Raw genomic sequence first — 21,536 nt, forward strand, 5'->3', positions numbered from 1 at the left:
CTACCAAACCAGTCTCATCACCGCCCGGACATACATACGTACACGTTCCGTAGCGGGGGCTGTACGTACAGGCGTCGCCACGTCTGACCAGTCGCACGCCCAACCGCCCAGTCTACCGTGTACTGCTCTCTGCCCGTTCTTGTCCGCGTCCTCAAACAATACCAGGGATGCCCCCCAGGCCCTAGCTCTCTTCTCTTCGCTCCCCCTCTGCTGCACTATGCCTGGGTAATTGTTGCCTGTCCTGCTTGCCGTTCCACTCTTGCCGCTAAGCTTGATGTCCCACACACCAAGGCAACCTGCCTTGAACCCTGTCCCATCACACACACACCAAGGCAACACCAGGCCGCACTTCAACCTCCATCATCTGCAGTGCCTGCCAAACACAACCCTGCGTAAATCGGTTGCTGTACACACGTTTCTACAAACATACGCCTGTTGTGTCCCCCACAGAACTTGCATCTTCAGGGAACGGCAAGACACGGTGCCCACAACAGCCCCAGAGCCTCTCGGGTGAGAAAGACTGAGCGTTTCTGGGGGTGCGTTCTCGCCACAAGGGGCTTGATCGATGTTCCCTCAAATTCGCCACCTGCTCCTTTACATGGGGATTGAGGGCCGGAGGGGTCTCCCCTGCACCCCATGCTTCGTACTTTGTACGGGCAGGCTCATGCGAAAGTCGGGCAGGCTCATGCGGGCGCCTCGCTACTACAATAAATGAGACTAAGGCCAAGATGTCGGCGGCCAAGAAGCGTCGCGGAACTAGGTCCGTCGACGTAGGGAGCTAGATGGACAAGTTGATCCTGTCTCAGCGCGAGCCCCAACACACCGTCTTGAGTGGTCGTCTGTCCTAGGCGCAAACTTAACACATTGCTTCGGCGTGAGGAGGCCGTGTTGGCGAGACCCACGGATGGCCCTAATACCGTGGGGGCATGTCGTACCCGTGGATGGCACAGTAACCAACACACACCAGCAAGCATTGAGTTCCTGGCTACTTCACGCCATCCCTGCCACCGCTGCTTTCACAATCGGCAATCAAACATCAGCTGCTGCAGCCGCAGCCTGCCGTGTCGGGCGCGCTTCCACACCACCTCCCGCGGGTCACCGGCTCACCGCGCTCTTGCCGCACCGGGCCGGCCAACCCAGCAGCAGCGGTCAGTGGCTTGCGACACCCCTGGCCCGTGGTAGCAGACCAGCGCCGCCTTGCCTTCACGTCCTTGCAGGTGAACAGCACAAGCAGCACCAGGTCGCGCACCGACAAGCACCCAACCTACATACGGGCACTTAAGTGGGCAGGATTCGTGCCCATGTATTAAAAAACAACAAGACGAAGCCCGTCCAGACGGCGGCATTCGTGCCCATTTGGCAGCCACGCAGGGCTTGTGTACATGCAACTGGAAGGTCGTCTGCTGCCCAGGGGAGGGGTAAGGGCAGCTTCACTGCAGGCTTGAGATGGTCTTTCCTTGCTCAATCCCATCTGGCCATGTCCCCCGTGTGCTGTGTACCCCAGACCCGGTGCCACACACAGCCGTATCTATCCTCACCACGGAGTTGGCCTGGGCCTTGGCTGCCACGTTGCTGCAACCAACGCCATCCACCCGGGCCAGATCAAACTCCGTGTCGCGCACACCGGCGTCCATCACCAGTGCCGTGATACCGCCTTACCCAAGATTCGCTCGTTGCCGCGCTGCCTGACACCAAGTTGCCGCTGCTTCTGCCTTCCCTGGCGCCGCCTGCCGATCAACCCGCTGCCAGCCGCCGCCGCCGCCGCCACCGGTAAGGCATGCAGAGCGAGCTTTCCAACAGCCACCACGCATCGTACTTGCTCTCAGAGCCATGCATGCGTGAGCTCCAGCCGCCGCTGCAGCTCCGCATGCGCCTCCGCGCTGCACTGCTTCAAGCCCCTGCTCGCATACGCCCGGGCCTCCCGCTCTCGCAGCACAGCCGCAACTCGTAGGGGAGGCGGGAGACCGCTGGATCCCTTACTCGCCCCAGCCACTGCACCACCGTTGGGCCCCACTAGGGGGTAGTGGCTACCCAGCTGGTGAGGCAGGAGGGCGTGCAGGCAAGCCGTCCCAGGCCGCTCGCTCCTGCTGTCGGCCATGCCCTTGCCCTTGCCAAGTGCACGCCCCGTGCGGCTGCTGCACAGCAGCAGCGGTTGCGGTGCTCACATCCGCCGGCCCCGTCCACTGCTCCCTCCCGTGGACGTTTGTGCGGCGGTGCGGCAGCCTAAATGCCCAGACCCCATCGATGTGGCCGCCCCACTGATGGACTGCTGCCCTCGGCCGGACGCGCGCAGAGGCACCTGCTGCGGACGGTTGCTGCCGCGCTTGTACGACCGCTGCTGTTTCTGCTGCTCCTGATGCTTCAGCGGTCGAGGTAATACTGGCGAGCATGAGCCATTGACCAGCAGCTGACTTATAAAAGGCAGCAAAACCTCAAAACGATGTTCATGTACATGTGATTTGGATTAAGGCATATTAGAGCCAGAGACTCCAAGGCTCACCGTGATGGCCTGATCGGCGAATGCGGGACTGCACGCCCAGCACGCATGAAGCCTGCACTCTTCGCCTCTTGCTCATAGTTAGTCCAGAAAGCTCGGAGCATTGTATAGATACAGAATCAGATTGCAAAGAAGTAGAGGCAGCACCTCGCTGCAGTGTCCGCGGCGCAGACCCGGCTGCGTCTAAGTACGTTGCAAATGACAAACTAGTGCATTAACCGCTGCCATCATTAATAAGTACGTAAAATGCGGGCCATATAGAAAGAGCGGGCCCTAGCGGGCCTCGCTAACTGCTTGGCGCGCAAACTGTGAGCACGTCCTGGGTACCCAAAGCAGCTCCATATCACAGAGGCATGGATGGGCAAGGGGCCTCACCTGCCCCCGGGGGAGCGCAGCACGCAGCGGAGCTGGAGTACGAGACCGATGATGAGATCATTGCGGACGCCAGGCCCAACTGGGTGAGCTGGGCGCCCGTCGCCAGGGGGGCGTGCTGCATTGTGAGGGGTTCTATGTCATCAGCCTATACATAGCAATACGGTAGTAGCTTGAGGATGTATGACATGCGGGAGCATGGCGTGCTGTGCACGATGGGCAAACCAGGGCAAAAATACTCCGCCTAGTACATATCAGCGCTATGCTGCACGCTCTCCCCTCCTGTCCACAGGATGAAGTTGAGGTGGGTGGCTGTTACGCCATCAACACGGAAAGCAGTGGCGAAGTGTACCCTGAAGGCATCATTAAGGTGACTGATGCTGGGCATGGTTGCTCAGAAGCAGATGGCGTTGCCGCCGTACTCGAAACTCCCTAGCAACCGTTGTCCATTTTCCCTTGCAGATCATCGCAAAGCATGCACCTGAGGACTATCCAAAGGTATGCTGTTCGCCGTGCAAAGGCTTGCCCTACCATGTTTATTGCTGGCATCCTGCCGAGCATGCAGTGCCCCACACCTTTGCCCCATGCTCCATCCCTTGTGGCTGCGTGCCGGGGCCGCACGCCATCACCCAGCAGGGCTTCCGGAAGAAAAGCGCGTCGGAGTGCACCACCTACATGAACATGCACGGCGAGCTGTCATACGTGTGGTTCCTGCGCCGCAAGGACCTGTCAATCGCCCAGGTGCAGAAAGGCACCCCCAGGTGCGTGTCCGTCGTTCGGCGTGTCATCCGCAGCTCCAGCGTTCAGCGCCGGGCGGGGGACGCTCATCAGCAGGTTCGCATAGGGCTTTTGTGGGCTCTGCTGCGGCGGCAGCCTGACGTAGGAGCAGAGCCTACGAACAGGTGTGAACGCACTGATGAGCATACCCCCGGAAAGCGAGCCGCCGCCGCCGGCGCGCCATCGGCTATGCACATGCCCAGTCCCCTTGTGCTCTGCTAGCAGCAACTCGGCACATACGCCACGCCGCACCTGCGGCTGACCGTACGCCCGATTGCCTCGCGCGCTCAACTGCTGTCTACAGCACCGGCAAGGACGCACACCAGGACGACACACGGCAGTTCTTGGGCTTACCGGACGGCGTTAGGCTGCCCGTAAACGAGCTGTGGCTCTCACAGTATTACTTCCAGCTGACGGGCGCGGATGCACATGCCCAGCATGTGAACGCGGCCAAGCTTAACAGGTGGGGGCGCACGCGCGCTATCCCACACCCTGCCATCTACTTGGGTGGAATAGGTATGTTGCGCAACAGCTTCATGCGCGGGTTTGGGAGAGCGGCGCCTCGTTACAAGGGCTGTGCAATGGGTTGTGCTCTGGTGGGACTATGCATGGCTGTGCGCGCCACGTTTTAGTACCATGCGGTCCAACGTCGGTGCGCACACGCCGCGCTCCATGCGTCCTGATGTGTGTTGCGCAGGCGCGTCAAGGTTGTGTGGCTGCCACCGGATGCGCCCGTTCCCCTGCCGCCTGAGAAGGACGTTTTCTACTACAAGAAGTCGTTCAGCTACCAGTTCAACGTGAGTGGGGCCCGCTCTGTGTGCAGGGCGCGATGACTTCTTTCGCGTATGTGGCCTGTGCCCCCTGGTAGATGCACCGCCGGACGGAGCCACGTGCGAGTTTTAAGTGCTCCGCGCCTGCCCTGCCGTGTCCCGACAACGCAGCGGTACGTCTACGTGGGGCCGACGGAGATGGGCTGCGTGCACGGGCCGCTGCATGAGACGCCGCCGGAGCAGCTTCCGCCTGACCCGCTTGGCGACCAGCCGCCGCCCCGTGCCGCTGCTGCGAAGCTGCGCCGTCCCGCGAAGCGTGCTCGCACAGCCGCTGCTGGCACTAAACAGGCGGCGGCGGCGGCGGCGGCCAAGTCCGCGCCGCGGAGGCGGGCAGCCAGCGCGCCGCCGCCCGGGGGGGACCGGGCGGACGCCATTGTAATTGATGATGACAGCGACGGTGATGATGGCAGAGATGAAGAGGAGGACCCGCGCCCTGTGCGCCCGCGCCTGCCGCCCACGCTGCGCTACCCCGAGCCGCGGCTGCGGCCGCCCGGACCGGCAGCGAAAGCACGGGAGGCGGTGGCGGGCCCGGGAGAGTGCCGTGTTGTGCCTCACTTCACAGCCATGGGCGCCAAGAACTGCGACAAGGAGGGCCTCACTGTGGGTTGCCGGGCCGACCACCCCAGCCTGCGGTACCGGCCGCCGGGCTGCCGCAGACTGATGCACCTGTGCTGCGGCCCCGGCGGCTTCTGCATGCACGCACCCGGCGGTGCGCCGGGCGGACCTGGCGCAGGCGAGGGCGCGGCTGGCGGCAAGGACTCCAGTGGCGGCGGCGCGCAGGCCAGCGCTGGCAGCAACGGCTCAGGCAAGGGCGGACGCGTGGCGGCGAGAGCAGAGGAGGGAGCAGTGGCCAAAGCAGGCCCCACCCGTGCGGCCTGCGGCACGGCTGCAGGCGGCACAGCGGGGCCCGGCGTTGGCGCAGCCGCCGTACCCGGGGGGGCCTCCGACCAAGACAGCACCTCGCGCGTGTTTCGCATGCGCAGCGGCCAGTGGCTTCTGTCGCAGCTGCGCGGCTGGCAGGGGCCGCAGCACGACGTCGAGCTGGTGGACGCGTATGCGGTGGACAAAGACGAGCACGCGGCGTTCACCTTCAAGGTCAACCAGCGCGGCACCATAGTGTTCCGTTGCTGGCTGGACGAGTTCGTGGAGCTGGTGCGCAGGTGGGTGGGGGGTCGCAACGGGTTTACACACAGAGAACGGATATGCACTCATGCAGTGATGTGTGTGAGATAGCTAGTGCAAAGAAGAAACCCATACATTAGTACATGCAGTTTGTATGTGCAGTTTGGGTGAAAAGGTGTGGTCATCACGTGCCTACAGCTGTAAAGGAGTTGGGATGTGCAGCGGCAGTGCGTTGCGCCGCACTCTGCTCTTTCTGGAGAAGCGCGCACCTGCGCACCTCGCCTGCAATGCGGAGCACGTGCGGTGGTGCCTGCCTACCTGCCTGCCTGCAGGTGGATCGCGCTAAACCGGTACCTGGACGAGCTGGCTAAGTACGAGGCAGAGCTGCGCGAATGGGAGGAGCGCCAGCGTGCCAAGATGACGGCGGGTCAGCGGCAGCAGCAGCCGGCTAACACCAGCGGTGGCGGTCATGCGGACGCAGGCGGGGCTGCGGCGGGTGGCAGTGCAGCAGCAGCAGACGAGCTGCGTGGTGCCGTCAGGCGGGCGGATGCCCCCGAGGAGTCTTGTGATGAGACAGTCGGCACCGCTGCATCAGGCTCGGACACAGAGAGCAGTGGGGAGGATGACGGGCGAGGCCAGCAGCAATCGCAGCAGCAGGGCGGCAGCGGAAGCAGCGCGGACGCTGCAGAAGAGGCAATGTCGCATGACGGCCTCAGCAGCGATGCCGAGCCGGAGGCTGGGGTGGATGCGGCCTCGGCGCTGCCCAAGGCCGGATCACCAGCAGGGGGCGGCGGCAACGGCAGCGGTATCGGTGCTGCGGCAGCTGACCAGCGCGGTCAGACCGCAGCAGGGGACGACCAGCCCGGCGCGTGTGAGCCCTGCATCGGAGACATTCTGGGGGTGGTGCTCAAGCACCGGTTGCGGTACCACAAAGGCACGCAGCAGCTGATGGACGAGCTGACCCCGGACAACACGTGGATGGCGGTGTTTGTCAGCTGGTGCGTACACGGTTGGGCGTGGTGCCGATTGCCTGGGCTGCCACGCTGAGATGCACGCGCTTGCCACTGGCGGTGGACGTGCGGGCCTGGGCCTGGGTAGCTGTAAGGGGCTGCTGGGGCTAAGGCATCGTAACTGACGGAGTCTCGGCTGCCGCCTGCCCGTCGCGCCGCCACCGGCACCCGTGGCACAGTGCGACTGGCCAAGAGACAAGCAGTGCCTGGCGGGACCTCAAGGCAAGGTGGGGCGACAAGACGGATGCTGCGGCAAAGGAGGCAGAGGAGGACGAGGAGGGCGAAGAGGAGAGCGACGCGGCGGAGGAGGTGGAGGAGGAGGAGGAGGGTGACGACGAGGACAGCGATGTCGTGATAGTGGACGACTCAGATGCGGCGAGTGGTGGGGAAGGCGAAAGCGAGGAGCAGCAGGAAGGGGAGTCGGGCTTCGCATCTGCAGGGGCCGCCGCCGGGCGGGAGGCGGCGGTGGAGAAGCCGCTTCTGGTGCCGGTGCAGGCATTGCTTCGCGGGCGCCACGCGCTGCCGGAGCACCTGCAGCTGCTGCGCCGCTTCGTCGCCCGTGTCCGGGTGCGTGCGTTTGTGGCCGTGTGGCGGTGTGGGGGGCGAGCGGCGCAACACGGGGCGACTTGCTGACCAGGAGCTGAGCCCACAGCTTTATCACATGCTTTGTTGGAAGTGATACTGTGTTTTGTGTCATGTTGATGCCGTATTTGTGGTGATACTGGGCTGCAGGAGGAAGACCTGATCCCCCTGCCGGGCGACGTCTTCGCCATCGTGGCCGGCACACCGTGCCAACAGGTGAGCACTCGCCGCGCAGTTGCTCTTGTGAGAGCAGGAGCATAATCTTGCGTATGCAGGTTGTCCCGCTTGGAACCTTGCACTTGTAGTTTTGTCGCAGGCGTGCATCATGATGATCACGCTGTCCATGACGCCGACTCGTCACCCGGCCGCACATGCGCACGCGCAGATGACGTTTCGCAACTTCGGCGCGCCTAAGAACGACATCATGAAGAGCAAGAAGAACCGACTGGTCATGCCGGTGAGCGTACCGCCAGCTCGGGCATGGCGTGGCGTGGCCGTAATGAAAAAGTGGTGGCGAGACTTGGGGGGAATGGACGAGCGGTTGGGTGCTCGCACCCTCTAGGGCGTGCCATATACGTGCATACGAGGTCCCGCGGATGTTGTGTCAGAAACTGCAATGCTCCCGGGCGTGCTCCCGCCGCCCCAAACCTGCTCGCGCTGAACCTGCTTCTGCCTGTGCAGGTGTTGGAGCTGGTGGAGCTGCTGCGGCCGCCCTACGTGTACCTGGAACAGGTGTGCGTGTGTGTGTGTGTGTGTGTGTGTGTGTGTGTGTGTGTGTGTGTGTCTGTGAGTGTGTCTGTGTGTGTGTGTGTGTGTTACAAGAGGGAATGGAACGACTGCGTGCCCACCCCGCAACTTGTGTTGCATTCAATGTCTGTGTGTGTTGCTTTGCTGTTCCCGCCGCGTCCACATCCCACTTCGTGGCACGTATGTATGGTGTTCTGGCATAGTGCATGCTACCGCCACGCTGCCGCCCCAACTCCCCAAGTGCATGCCCGGCTGGCCTGCTCCCTCCCTCTCCCGACGCCACCCCACGCCAGGTGCTGGGGGCGGTCAGGCGGGAGGACGCCGTGTGGGTGCGCACCACGGAGGGCCGGCTGGAGATGATGGGGTATAGTCACATGCTGCAGGACGTGCCGGCAGGTGCGGGCGTGAGGGCGCGGGCGCAAGCGCAGGTGTGAGGGCGCCGATACGGATGCGAGTGTAATCGCGGGCGCGGGCACGGGCGTCGATACGGGAGCGGTTGCGGGTTCGGGCACGAGAGAGTCCATGCAGGCAGGAAGGTATGGAGCGGACTCGACAATCCCTTGGAGCCAGTGCCCCAGGTTGGGATGTGCCTTTGCTTCATCCAAACGCGGTATGACTTGGCAGGCATGGCGTGCTCGTGCGTGTATGTGCAGGTGCCTACGGCGCCGCTGAGAGCCGGCAGCGCCTGTTCTTCCTCGCGTCTGACATGGCCTGGCCGCTGCCGCCGGCGCCGTGGCCCACACACGTCTACAAGCACAAGTGCAAGCTCCTGTAAGGCACCGCAGCAGTAGTTCCTCGTTTGCCGAGCGCACTTGACCATCGGGTACAGCGCGGCGCTTGTTTGGTAGCCTCGCCGTTGCGGCCGCCCTCAAGCGCCGGCTGCCTATCCCGCACCACACGCCCCGCCCCCTGCAGGCACATCAAGAAATGCCGCCCGCAGGCACCCGAGGACGAGCAGCTGCTGCCGGCCCACACCTCGGGTGACGCCATGCTGGGGCTCGGCCGCGTCAACGGCTTCACAACCACCACCCTGGGCCGCAGGCGCGACGCGCCGGCGCCCGGCGGCGCAGCCGCCGCGGTGGGCGGCGCGGCGGGGCCCTTTGCGACTGATGACGAGGCGGAGGACGAGGATGAAGACGACGGGGTTGAGGACGGCAACGGGTTGCTGAAGCACGTGCTGTCGAGTGCGGAGCCGCCGGCCGGCACCACCAGTCGGGAGGCACGGCTGGCCATCGCGTTTGCGTTCTCGGTGCCGCACGTGGCGTGGCTGTGGCGCACGCTGGGCCACCTGAGAGGGCTGCTGGAGCAGGAGGAGTTGCTGCACTGCAAGCAGAACAGGAAGGCGGCGGGGCCAGATGCCGTGAAGGAGCGCGTGATGGTGGGTAATGGCCTTGGTTTTTATCTTGGGTACAGGCACTTCGGGTCAAAGATGGAGAGTGTGGCCGTGCACGTGCACGTGCACTTTGATGTGGTTGCGTTCTTGCAGGAGCGGCTGGGTGCGACGATACTCCGCTGGCGGAACGGCAAGCAGGGTTTGTCCGCGGTGCAGCAACAGGTGTGTTCGTGCTTTGTGTTCGTGCTTGTACCGACACACTGCCAAGATGTCTTGATGGCATAACAGCGCCTTCCTGAGTTGGTGCTTACGTTTGGTTCCTTCCTGCCTAATGGCGCGCAGGCAATGACGCTCAAGTACTTGCAGGAGATCAAGAAGAGGAGCTTACGAGACGTGGCGCAGATGGTGCGCCTGCAAGCACGTGCCATGAATTCCGCAGCCCCGACACCTTGACACGCTCTCCTGTCCCACCTGCTGTCGCCCGTATCGGCCATGTCGTGCGTGTTACTTAATCTGCCTCGCAGCTGCTTCACAAGGTGGACGCAGCCCGCGCCGAGTTCGCGCAGGTCGATGCCGCGTTCAGCGCATTGCTGGAACACGAGAAGGCACAGGCCACAGGTGGCGTCCCCCCACAACAGCCGGCACTGCCACCTGCGGCACGGGCACCGCTTTCCGGGCCGGAGCCGCAGTCGTCTCAGGCGCCCTCCGCTCAGGGCGGCGCGGCGGGCCTGGCGACGACGCCGCCCGTGGCGACGGCTGCAGCAGCCGCGGCTGCCACGGCTGCCGCGGCTGCGGCTGCGTCGCAAGGCGCAGGCCCCGCGGCGCAGGTTCGTGAGCTGCTGTCGCGGCTGGGTGTGGAGGTGGCGAACCACCACTCGCAGCTGTTGGGTGTGCTGGAGATGCAGCGCATCAAGTACATCCCGCAGGCGCACGGCAAGGCCAACACCTACCTCTTTGACGAGCTGTTCCGGGGTGAGCAATGTGGGCAGGGCAGCTGCGATGTGTGGTGTGGTGTGTGTACTCCTTGGTGTTGACTAGCATTGGATAGCTGAAGCGGGGCTGCACAACGGTCGGGCCGTATGCCTAACTGCTGCGTGCACTTGTGTCCTCAGGCAGCGACGAGACGCCGGCGGCAGGCAGCGCGCCGGCAGAGGTGCCCGACGACCTGCTGCCCTGTGGCCTCCCCGTCTTCCCAAATCGCAAGTAAGAAAGAGCCCCTGCCGGTCTCTGTATAATGTATATCGTCACACCCATGACGTCGTGACCTCCGGGTTCATACCCTGCCTTGAATGCATCACCTAGATGCTTACATGCCCACCAACACGCGGCTTCCAAACAGGATCGAGACACTGAAGCAGGCACACCGCATCTACGGCCGCATTGGCAAGAAGAATGTCATCAGTGTCATCGAGACCAAGTCGCGGCCGCTGGATGACGTGAACGTGCACCCCACCGCCACCCGCGTCTTCACCGTGCGTGAGCTACTGCGCATGCACGTGAGTGGCGCCACGCCCCGCAGCCCCGCTCCGTCCACTGCGTCCACTGCGCCCACCTGTTGCGGCCTGCCTGCATGCCTCCGCCGTGGCTGCACGAGGCCCCTCCCTAGCACGCGCATCACAGTCCGCCAGACCTCCGTGTAACCAACCCACCAACCACCGGCACCCGCACCCGCACCTGCCCCCACCTGCCGTTTCACCGCGCAGACCTTCCCCGACTACTACGCCCTTGTGGTGGCCTCAAAGAGCGTGGCCAGGCACATGAACAAGTCCGACTACGCCGTGTGGGGGCTGCTGTCGTACGAGGAGATCCTGGACTACGCCATCGAGGGGCTGCGCGTGGCCCGGTCCCTGTTCAGTCAGGGCGCTGGAGGCGGCGGCACCGCTGGTGGTGCCGCTGCCGCAGGCGGTGGCGGTGATGGAAAGGGTGCAGCTGGCGCCGGCGGGCGGGCCTCGCAGCCTAATACAGGTGGCGGCGGCGGCGGCGGCGGCGGCAGCGCTGACAGCGGCGAGGACCCCTTCAAGCCGCTTGACGACTGGCGGCCGCCCGCGCGCCTGTCGGGCGCGCAAGTGGCGGTGCGCAAGGCCATGACGGCTGTGGCCCTTGACCGCGGGCAGGAGTACCGCCTGACTGGCGAGAGCGTGGCACCGCTGGCGGCGTGGGGCCAGGCGGCGGCGCTGTGCCACGCCCTATCGGGCGAGGCGTGGGAGCAGGGAGAGGTCATGGGCCAGGCGCGCGTGCGCATGCCGGTGTGGGAAGCGGCCGTGGCGGCTTTGGGGCGGCCGGAGGCGGGCGGGGCAGCGGCCAGCGGCAGCACCTCTGTTGAGCTGGTGGATCTGGTGAGCAGCAGCGACAGCGAGGAGGGCGAGGGCGAGCGGGAGGAGGTGGACGGCGAGGAGGAGGATGGTGAGGAGGAGGACGATGAGGCGCACGAGGATGCGGATGAGGAGGGAGTGAGGAGTGCCGACTCCGAGGATGGGGACGCAGGTGAGGGCGATGACGGCAACGGAGACGGGGCCGGGGGCGCAGACGGCGAGGAAGCGGGAATGGGGCTGGAGAGCGAGGGCGAGGCGGAGGGAGAAGGCGAGGAGGCCAGTCAGGAGGAAGAGGAAGAGGAGGAGGAAGAGGAGGAAGGAGAGGAGGAGGGAGAGGAGGAAGGAGAGGAGGAGGGAGAGGAGCAGGGAGAGGAAGGAGAGGAGGAAGAGGAGGAAGGCGAGGAGTGAGCAGTCTGCGCCACCGGCCACGGAACACAGCTCGAACAACGAATGAGGGAAGTACATCGGTGAACGCATGAGAGCGCGTACGCGGCCGTGACGCCCGTGCAACACCATGCAGCCGGGGATAGCTGTGACCCTTTTATGTGATGCACGCGCTTGGCAGTATGTGATTTCACGTGTCGATTGCCATACATGATACATGTTTTGCTGTTCCTACATGCCTTGAGAGTTGTGAGCAGAACGGAAGACGCCACGGTGCCCAAATCAGGAGGCCATGTTGGGGGGCGAGGCCTTGAGCCCACTTGTGCCTTGAGCCCTTGGCCGTGATTAAGCGTTGGCTTCGGAACTGGAATATGCTTGGAGCTTGGTTGGGGCATTTGCTTTTATTCCCTGCAATCGAGCGCTGCAGGTGTGCCCTACTTGCCTCGGAGGCATCCACTAGTGGCCACCTAGTACCTTTCATGTCTACTGTTGATGGATGTCCTTATCTTGGGAGTCTACATGACAATCTGAGCGATCTGACTACCGGACTATTGCTTGTATGAGGCAGTTTGGCACATCAAAGGCTAGCCACCTGCGGACGCCATGCCGGACGTGGTGCCTGTTGGCCATTCTGGCTGCTTAGGTGTGCTGTGGGACAGTTTTAAGGCAGGTTGGTGAAGTCCCCTAGGGTGCAGCTGATTCTCAAACCCCAGCAGATGGCCAACAATTTGCAACGGCAGGGCAGGAGTGCGCGGCTGCTTAGGTGAGAGTTTGAACGTGCGGCTACGGTAGCTTGGAACGGAAAGCCGGAAAGGGAGGCACACCTCCATGTTGTAGCGCGATAATAGCAACTTGCATACACTGGAAGGAAAGGCCCAGTGACCTGGGCAAGCTCCCGAGCACGTGGTCAGACCCAATAACACGAACCGAGTGTGGCGTTGCGGTGTGTCTATGTGGTGCTATCGGCATATCGCCTGGCCGGGCGCCCGGAGCGTGAGGAATGCGTGTTAGCAAACTTCCAGCCAGCCAGCAACTTGTCGGTACAGGAACTCCGGCGTTCGACCAGCCGCGCACTCCTGCACTACCGTTGCACATTGCTTGCCATCTGCTGGGGTCTGGGAGCCAGCTGCACCCTTGGGGACTTCACCAACCTGCCTTAACACTGTCCCATAGCACACCACACTGTCGTACACGCGGCACACGCGTTGGGGCCCAGGTCGCCACGAAAACGGTCATGGCACAATGGCAATCGAATGAACTGCCGCCTGAATGCTGAGTCGTGCCCGCTCCCGCTCTACTGACGCCTTTGTGTCTATGCACCTACCTTGTGCCTTTGTCTCTACGCCTCACATGTCTCTAGTCCTTCGACCATCACCGTGCTGCTCACTGTCCAACCCGACCCAGACATCAATCCCGTCAAGTCACTTATGTACACTCGTCCGACGCCGCGCCTCCCCAGTCCTGGCGCACACGCCTACTCGACATCTCCCATTTTTTATCTCCGCGGCCGGTTGCCCCTACCACCGCCTTCACTCCGCCGCCGGCTCCGCCCCGCCCTCCCCGGTCTGGTCCGCCGCTGTGACCGCCTGCACCAGCGCCTCCAGCTGCAGGTAGTTGATGCGGCCCATGGTGTCCTTGGTGAGCGCGCGCTCCAGAGCCTGACCGGGAGGCACGGCAGAAGCAAGGGCAGGGTGATGTGCACCAACGCCAGGGGGTGCGGCGGCCACCGGGTGACGACAGCCGACACATGCGTAGGGGCATCAGCCGCCTGGGCACCAAGAGCCCAGGGGCCTCGCAGCCGCCCGCCCAGCATTGGGGGCTCGAGGTGGACGGCCTAGTCCGATCCCAGCAACATGACACGATATGACAATACCACCGCCCAGCACCCACCACCACCACCACCGCCCGGCACCCAGCCAGCACCCACCAGGTACTCGGCGCGCGACAGCGTGAGGCCCGCCCGCCGCGCCGCCGTCATGAAGCCCGCGGTGGTGATCCAGCCGTCTGCCGAGTGCAGGTGGTAGCTGTTGCAGGCGTCCATCAGCGCCGGCAGCTGGGGAGACACCACGTAAGCCACAGCGTGCAGCTCCTGTGCGTGTGCGCACAGTGCGTGGGGGAAGGTAAGGAGTGTGGGCCCAATGCTGGGTGGGGATTGTTGACTCGTTCCACGTGCGCATAGGTTCTTACCCAGGAGCCCCCACATGCCACTACCGCATCGTCCCCATCAACGTAGCTCCACAGTCTAGCTTGGCCTCCCATCCTGCCACCCGCGATGCAGGCTCGCCGTAACAAGCTGCCGAGACCCAGTAGGCAAACCCACGCTGCGCCCCTGGCTTGCTCCCTCCTCCCTCCTCCCGCCCACGCCACGTCCAGTCGCGGCTACTCACGTCCAGGGCCGGGTCATCTGTGGGGATGTACTGGGGCTTGACCCAGGTTGACCCCCGGATGGTGCCGGGCGGCATCATGGGCCGCTCCACAGTGTGGTGCGTGGTGATGGCTGCGGCAAGAATTGGAAGGGCAAGGAAAACCCGTTGTATGTTGTTTGTTGCAAAGGTTGCAGTCATGCAGGCACGGCGCGCCAAGAGTACTAAAAAGAGTGCTAAGGAGCTTTGCTGGATGCAGCTTACCCATCTCAGTGGCACCGCCCGTGTGCACGATGGTCCCGTTCAGAACGCGTGCCGTGTACGCCTGGGTGTGTGGGGTTAGTGCGGAGGTAGGGAGGGGGCGTGTCAGTGAGTAGCGGCAGTAGCAGGGCAGCAGCTGCTGCGTCCTGTCTCCCAGGGACTGAAAGCCTTCACGGAATGCCTTCAGTGTTGACAAGGTGTCGTTGCCTAAGGTGCGCAAATACCGGAAGGCCGAATGTGGCCGGGCTCACTCACGTTGGGCAGCGAGAATGAATGTGTCTGCTCAGACTTCCACGGCGCCTGGCGGGACCCTTTGTAGGTGAAGATGCCTTCCTTAAAGTTCGGGATGGAGTTCCCAACGTCCTCTGGCGCCCGAGTGACCTCGTAGCCTTGCATGCGTCGCATCGACTCGTCTAACCCATTCAGGGTTAGCGACATGTTTCCAGTGGTCTCCATGTTGGGTGTTGCTGCTTTAAACGCACAACTAGGCCTTCGAGTCCTCGAGGTGAGTTTGATAACGCAATTACTACTGTCGCCGTGAAGTGGTGGCTATCTTCTATTGCGGATAGAACAACGACTTTTACCAGACTGTAACAATGCTGCAATGCTGTAATGTCTGTATACAGAGAATCGCTGGGCAAAGGCGCAAAGGTGCTTCATTGCCCGAAGGACCACCGGCCCCCCAAATCGCTCCCGCTGCTCATGAGGAAGTGATGGTCGTGTCAACCATATGAAGTGTGCTTTCAGAGCGGTCCCTACGGAGCTGCCCGGTTTGACGGGCTCCCGCCGCACTCAGGTACCCGCCCGCCACCCTGTCCGTGCCCTGCCAATCCCCCTCTCCTGCCGACGCACACCACCGCGCCATACAGCGGTCACACCATGTCGTCCATGCACACCACACATTGTCAGCTCCTCAATTGACTAAGCTACATGGGCGCCCCTACAAGAGCTCGAAAAATCGCTCCAGGCCCTGCCCCAGCTCCCAAATCGAAATGCCGACCTTCGCCTCCTCGGCCACCTGCAATGACGATTGAGATAGCACATTCAGCGCCTCGGTCCCCAATCTCCCGCCGCAACAGCAAAGGGCGATCGCATCGATACCCCAAACTGCCAACGGTACATACATGGCCCCACCTGCACACGCATCTCCACGCTGCGCGGCGAGGGGTACCACACTGCGTGCGGCACGCCCTCCTTGTCCTGTCAAAGTTGGCAAACCACACCACAAGTAACCCGCACGTGCTAATGACTCACTGTGGAAATAAGTATCCGAAACTCATCACAGCTGCGCAAGCTCCCCCATCGCTGCTCCACGTCCCGCCCACGCTCCGTCCTCCCCTGGCCCTCACCGTGTACTCGAACGAGTGCTCCTCGGTGCGGTCGTCCCACTCCAGCGCCGGCTGGTGGCGCTGCAGCAGCGGCACCAGGTCGTTGGCCGTGACCGCCGCCAGGCCCTGCCCTCGCTTGGCGGACGGCGCCAGAGCAAAGTCCCAGCCTGTAAGCGCGCGACAGGGCAGGCTTGGAGCGTGGATGCAGGAAGTCTGAAAGGTACCGTATGCGTAACCCAAGTTGAGCAGGCGGGATGGAAGTTGGCCACACGCCGCTGCCTGCCCCTCAGCAGCAGCTGCAGCCACCCGCCCTCACCATAGAAGTTGAGGCCCAGCAGGAACTTGGAGTGTGTGGCCTCAGACAGCTTGGGTGCGTCCTCGGCTGAGGACGGCGAGTGCAGCCGAAACAGGCCGAGGGGTACAAGAGGTCAACACAGCATGCACACGTGTTCGTTCTGGAAGTCGTTCGTACTTGCTGGGAAAACGGTTACAGACAAGAAAGGTGGCTCTCCTTCTTCAGGGGAAAAGTGGGCTGTGCCCACGCCCCGTTGGTGCAATGTCTGAGGCCGAAGGTTCCGCAACTACCTCATCTCGCGGACAAAGCCGGCTCAGCCCAAAAAGCCATGCCCAGGCAGGTGGCCTAGCCTGAGTGTTCACGCAAAGAGTTCCGTGGCCACGCAAACGAGCTCTTTGACCGTCCCTGCAGCCCGCCCTGCTGCCTGCAGGTCTGTGACTCACTCGCGCCCTTCTGCAGCAGCAGCAGGTTTGTGCGCACCCAGCTGATGGGCGCGCTGGGGCCGGCCTTGCCGATGCCGGTGCTGTAGTCGTAGGTCATGACGCTGAAGCCGTCCACGTGCTCAGCCAGCTGCGCCAGCAGCAGGGGAGGCAGGGGGAGCAGGGGAAGGAGGGGGGAGGCGTTTTGTAAGAACCTTTTTTCTAGGAAGACCGGTGGCAAGGCAGGGCACGACGCAGGGCAGGTAAGAGTGCCGGGTGTTTGCCTCAAAGCGCCCTGGGCAAGGCACAGTCCCTCCCGGCATACGGCTGGTTTCCTCTCACGCACCATTTCCAGGTCCTCGCGCGCGAACCAGGGCGCTTTCTCGTTGGCCGGGTACAGGGGCGGCACCGCCAGGTACAGCTTCTGTGTGTGTCCGCCAGGGCCGTGTCGGCATGCCACACGCCAACACACGCACGCAGGCGGACGACACCACCACGTCAGCCGGGGTTCGAGGGAATAAGGACCACTTACGAGTCCATCGTGCACAATGCCTGACGACGTCTCGCCTTGAGGCAGAGCCGTGGCTCGTTACTATCATGCGGCCGCCAGCATAACACGCCTCCACCCGGCAGCCCACGCAAGCGCCGCCGCACCCAGGGCGCCACCAGCCAGCAACGCATGTCGCTGCCAACACAACTCCACACCACACCGCGCCGCACCTTGTCGCCGTTGGCCTTCAGTGTCTGCCCCAGCATCATGACTGTGCCCATGGCCGCCCTCCGGAACTGCTCATTGGACATGCCGTTGGAGGCCACCCACTGCGACCAGCCCTCAAACACCTGCGCGGAGTGAGTAGGAGGGTTATTGAGGAACAGACCAAGCGCACGACCTCTGACGAACGCAAGAGGCACCAATGCCAACCCCCGAAACCTGTACCGAACTCCCTCCCTCTCTCATTGATCCGCCGCCCAGCCAAGTTTCTAACCACCACCACCCCGCTGGGCTGCCCCGGCACCGGCCCCGGCCCCCACCGCCAGCCATCCCCACACACAGCCACTCACAATGCCGTCCAGCTTGTAGCCCACCACCTGTGTGCCGACTGCCTTGACCAGCTCCGTGGGGTCTGCCAGCACCTGCACCTGCTCCTGCATGTCCATCTCCATGATGAAGCGGGGCACCAGCAGCGGACTGGAGCCGGGGCCGTCCTGGGGGTTGGGCAGAGTTGGGAGAAGGGGTGAAGAGGTTGACAGGGGTTTTAGAGGGTTGACGGGGACAAGGACCAAGCGCAGTGTGCGCAGGACTGCAATGGGAACCGACGACAGCGTGGTTGAGCAACTGGCGAAGGGACACATGGCCCGCACGGTCCTTCCGCGCTCGTGCACAAGCGACGAATGCGGCGATGGATGATCACATTCACATTCACATGCGCGCGCGCGCACACACACACACACACACACACACACACACACACACACACACACACACACACACACACACACACACACACACACACACACACACCTGCTTCAGCTCCTCCACCCAGGTCTTATTGTACTCATGTCCGCCCTGCGAGTTGAGTTACCGCTTTGGTTGGCTCAGTCACAGCCGATAAGATAATTGGCTTACTCCCGGGCTACTTCCTTCACCATCATGCAAGTAATCAACCCACCGTAATCTTGATCTGACCATCCTCCCGCCGGATCTGGAACCACACCGGCGACACGGCGTCCAGTTTGCGGCGGAACGTTACCGCGTTCTGGTACCCGGCCTTGTTCCTGTATAAGTGATAATGTATCCCGACAAGGCAGCCGGGTGTCATCCTCGATGCAGATGGTGTTGCAGTCTGCCTGACTGGCTCCGCCGCTACAGCTCAACCCTCGACGCCGTACAAAGACCACCGGCCGCCTGACAATGCACCCCAACGGGACCATCCACACCAGTACCAGCATCGGCACGAGGTCCGCCAGCAGGAGCACCAGCACCACCACCACCAGCACTAGGGCACGACGCACCACGGCGTGACGTAGCCCAGCACAAAGCCCTTGAAGCGCTTTTGCGTCGCGTCCTCATAGTACTCCCGGCCTTTCTGCGGAGTCACATGCGCAGGGGCGGCAGCGCGGGCGCAGCAGCGGTCACAGCTGAGGAAGCACCGAGCTGCCGGTGGTGGAGTTACCGCGTCACTGTGCCGGTGTCATGTGTCCCGGGCTTGCATCGAGCAGCGGCTGTAGCACCTATGGACCAACGCATCCGCTGACGCCGCCATCATCGCAGGGAGAGGGAGCCAACGTCGACTCCCCTCTCCCTCTTTCTCTTCCGCCTCACCTCCACCAGGGTGGCGAAGGGCAGCTTCTTCTCCATGAGGCCCGAATCCCAGATCTGCTCCTCTACGGGGCCTGCGGGATTAAAGGCGGTTCGTGGTAACATACAGCAGTCGACCACCGCTCGGAAGATACCGGGGCGTGAAGATACCACTTCCGGCGTGATGAGCCCTCAGCCCAGCGCCATGAAGCATGCCACGGCTCCCTGTAGTGCATGCACGCGCTCATCACCGCGTCGCAACCCCACTTGCCAAAGCGCGGCTCGATGTCCCGCCGCTGGCGCTGGTTGCGCCGCTTCGCCGCTGCCGCACCCTGCACGCCCGCTAAGAGCAACAGCCCCGCCGCTAGCACGCCAACCAGCGTGCCACGCGCCATTGCTATTGTCACTATGCCGGGATACAATTAAGCAGCTAGATATGTTTGTTAGCACTGCGGCTCTGAAACTGTAAGTAGGTGTTGCACGAAACGGGAGCAAGCGCGCAAACGATAGCGATCACCCTGCCGCTAGATTCTACGCTGTATACATGTCATACTATAAAATACGCAGGAGATTGGACACTATGCATGTAAAAACAGCTGAAGGATCGCGGCGCCCCATCCCGCGCAAACTTGTCAGCAATCTGGTGTTGGCCAAACTTGGCGACCAGTACCATGGATACTGCATTCTGTCAACCACTGCAGGTGTATAACTTGCCATATCACAATACAGCGCTGTAGACAGCACTCCCACGCGAGATGTCAGGTTGCCCGATTTGTTACCGCACTATTCCGTTGGAGGACGAAGCATACGTTGGGACCTGCTTTCATCGCTTCTGTGTGGGATGCATCCGCGAGTGGACGCACGCGCAGAGACGGCATCCGTCCGTCGGCCCCTCGTATACCTGCCCCATGTGCAAGCGGCCCTATGAGTACATCCTCTACGATTGCGTGCTCAAGTCCTTCCGGTGAGACCTACACAGCTGTACGGGTGGAGGAATGGAGCGTCAGTGGAACGGGATTCAATAGGTCAAAGCGGGGGGGGGGCCTGTGGTCAGGGCGGGGGCTGCACCTGGGGGCTGGACCTGGGTTGATGCACCTGCTTCCGAACTGGGCCTGAGTACTGCAGAAACCCTCCAAATATTGACATGTCCCCAACCTGGATTACAGGACGGAGTATGTGGACGAGGCGGCGGAGCGGCGGGCGCGGGCAGCTGGCGACCCTGGTGGCGCCGCAATGGCCCTGTCGGCCGGGCACCGCCGCCGCAGAGCCCTTTACGTTCACAGCGGCTCAGGGCCTGATGCAGCCGGCGCATCGGTAGCTTCTGGATACGCGGGCGCTGCCCCTGGCGCGGGTGGAGTAACGGCAGAGGGTGTAGCAGGCTTGGCGCCGCCAGCTGCAGCGGGGCGCGCAGCGCGTGGCGGTGGCGGGCGAGCGGCGATGGCGGCGTTCGGTTCTGGCGCCATCCGCCGAGGCGCGGATGACCCCGAGTTGCAGACCTTTGTGAAGCGGGAGTTGCAGGTGCGTTGAGCGGTGTGCCGGGCGCCCTTGTCTGGGCTTCGCTCGAGCCGCTTGTTCAGCGATAACCCGGCCCCCCCGGCCTCCTGCCCGCCCGTTCTTTGTCCAGGCGGTGCTGCTGCAGGAGGACGTGGCGCTGGTGGCGCAGCACGTGCTGGGCGTGGTGCGCGGCGTGGCGGGCGCGGTGGCGTCCGGCAGCGGCCGCGCTGGCGCGGCGGGCCGTGGCGGGCAGCCAGGACTGGCGCTCGCGCCGGGCAGGAACAAGTGAGTCAGGCCGCGTGCACGGTGCGCCATGCATGTTGTGGAACTGGTAGCTTTGACTCTTGCTGTTATCATGTGGCCTGTCCCTACCGTAATATATTATCGCCTGTGTTTGCATGCTTTCAGGTACGTGCCTCAGCCTAAGCGACCTCGTACGGCCGCAGCTGCGCAAGGCCCTGCCGCCACAGTTCAGGTGAGCGGTGAGGTGTGCGGTGCTGGGTTCCCTTATGCTCTCTTCCTAACCCTTGGCCTTGCGGTTGGCGAGGTCTTAAGCAACCAGTGCCAAATGTAACTTGTCTTACTCTGTACCCCTCGCAGGAATTGGAGGCAGCCCTATGCCGTGAGGCAACTTGCTTTCTCCAAGCTGACGCGCAGGAGTTTGCGCATCAGGTGGGCCTCTTCCTCACCAGCGGCCTGAGCGTGAAGGCTTACGATGAGCTTGTATTTGGTAGCGCTGAGGATTACCACACAACTCAGGACAGGCAAGAAGGTGGCCCTGCGGATGGAGCCACGGGCTCCGCTGGAGGCGCAGCCGCGTATGCTGGTTTGGATGGGGGCGACGCGGGGGGCAGTGCTGGCGCAGGCAGAGACTCAGGGGTCGCTGGCAGCAGGCGGGTTTCGGGAACAGACGTGATAAACCTTGTTGACAGTGACACCGATGGGGGTGGTGACGACTTTGGATATGAGGAGTACAGCGACGAGTGAGCAGCCAGGATGATCTAGGGAATGGTGTGTATGAGTCGTGTGCGTGACCAGGGACGCACTCTTGGCTTCCGCTGTCATTGTGCACATTATGTACCGAGTGATCAAGCTTTTCAAGCAGCAATAT

The 21,536-nt window shown here is 63.0% G+C and overlaps 5 protein-coding genes across 6 annotated transcripts; 2 read left to right on the forward strand and 3 right to left on the reverse strand.

The window, feature by feature from the left end:
* Position 1: 1 nt before the first annotated feature.
* Positions 2-2,457, reverse strand: CHLRE_03g200787v5 (uncharacterized protein). Its single transcript, XM_043061347.1, has 2 exons — positions 2,300-2,457; positions 2-2,135 (listed from the first exon to the last, which is right to left on the reverse strand). Exon 2 carries the CDS (start codon positions 2,096-2,098, stop codon positions 1,823-1,825), a length of 276 nt encoding a protein of 91 aa, XP_042926572.1. The 5' UTR covers positions 2,099-2,135; positions 2,300-2,457; the 3' UTR covers positions 2-1,822.
* A 150-nt stretch (positions 2,458-2,607) lies between these two features.
* Positions 2,608-12,909, forward strand: CHLRE_03g200750v5 (uncharacterized protein). 2 transcript variants are annotated; one of them, XM_043061344.1, is made up of 21 exons: positions 2,608-2,955; positions 3,162-3,239; positions 3,332-3,367; positions 3,503-3,630; positions 3,951-4,109; positions 4,344-4,443; positions 4,588-5,636; positions 5,931-6,596; positions 6,788-7,175; positions 7,341-7,406; positions 7,576-7,647; positions 7,872-7,922; positions 8,231-8,333; positions 8,591-8,708; positions 8,853-9,315; positions 9,424-9,492; positions 9,613-9,675; positions 9,795-10,242; positions 10,383-10,473; positions 10,610-10,766; positions 10,974-12,909. In XM_043061344.1, exons 1-21 carry the CDS (start codon positions 2,851-2,853, stop codon positions 11,988-11,990), a joined length of 5,427 nt encoding a protein of 1,808 aa, XP_042926574.1. In that variant the 5' UTR covers positions 2,608-2,850; the 3' UTR covers positions 11,991-12,909. The 2 variants fall into 2 exon arrangements, with proteins under 2 accessions (XP_042926574.1, XP_042926573.1); XM_043061345.1 differs by having other exon boundaries at positions 3,506-3,630.
* A 2-nt stretch (positions 12,910-12,911) lies between these two features.
* On the reverse strand, positions 12,912-15,174 carry CHLRE_03g200700v5 (uncharacterized protein). The gene is made up of 5 exons (XM_001693315.2): positions 14,846-15,174; positions 14,594-14,654; positions 14,354-14,463; positions 13,894-14,055; positions 12,912-13,624 (listed from the first exon to the last, which is right to left on the reverse strand). Exons 1-5 carry the CDS (start codon positions 15,026-15,028, stop codon positions 13,496-13,498), a joined length of 645 nt encoding a protein of 214 aa, XP_001693367.2. The 5' UTR covers positions 15,029-15,174; the 3' UTR covers positions 12,912-13,495.
* A 145-nt stretch (positions 15,175-15,319) lies between these two features.
* Positions 15,320-19,484, reverse strand: CHLRE_03g200650v5 (uncharacterized protein). The gene is made up of 13 exons (XM_001693316.2): positions 19,203-19,484; positions 18,956-19,026; positions 18,646-18,719; positions 18,303-18,408; positions 18,155-18,199; positions 17,695-17,838; positions 17,353-17,472; positions 16,979-17,056; positions 16,657-16,783; positions 16,235-16,300; positions 15,940-16,085; positions 15,725-15,790; positions 15,320-15,608 (listed from the first exon to the last, which is right to left on the reverse strand). Exons 1-13 carry the CDS (start codon positions 19,324-19,326, stop codon positions 15,531-15,533), a joined length of 1,245 nt encoding a protein of 414 aa, XP_001693368.1. The 5' UTR covers positions 19,327-19,484; the 3' UTR covers positions 15,320-15,530.
* Positions 19,485-19,597: 113 nt separating this feature from the next.
* On the forward strand, positions 19,598-21,529 carry CHLRE_03g200651v5 (uncharacterized protein). Its single transcript, XM_043061341.1, has 5 exons — positions 19,598-19,895; positions 20,098-20,449; positions 20,556-20,710; positions 20,834-20,900; positions 21,026-21,529. The coding sequence occupies exons 1-5, from the start codon at positions 19,687-19,689 to the stop codon at positions 21,410-21,412; spliced, it is 1,170 nt and encodes a 389-aa protein (XP_042926575.1). The 5' UTR covers positions 19,598-19,686; the 3' UTR covers positions 21,413-21,529.
* The last annotated feature ends 7 nt before the right edge of the window (positions 21,530-21,536 follow it).

This window comes from Chlamydomonas reinhardtii, chromosome 3, assembly GCF_000002595.2.
Source record: "Chlamydomonas reinhardtii strain CC-503 cw92 mt+ chromosome 3, whole genome shotgun sequence".
Taxonomy (NCBI): Eukaryota; Viridiplantae; Chlorophyta; class Chlorophyceae; order Chlamydomonadales; family Chlamydomonadaceae; genus Chlamydomonas; species Chlamydomonas reinhardtii.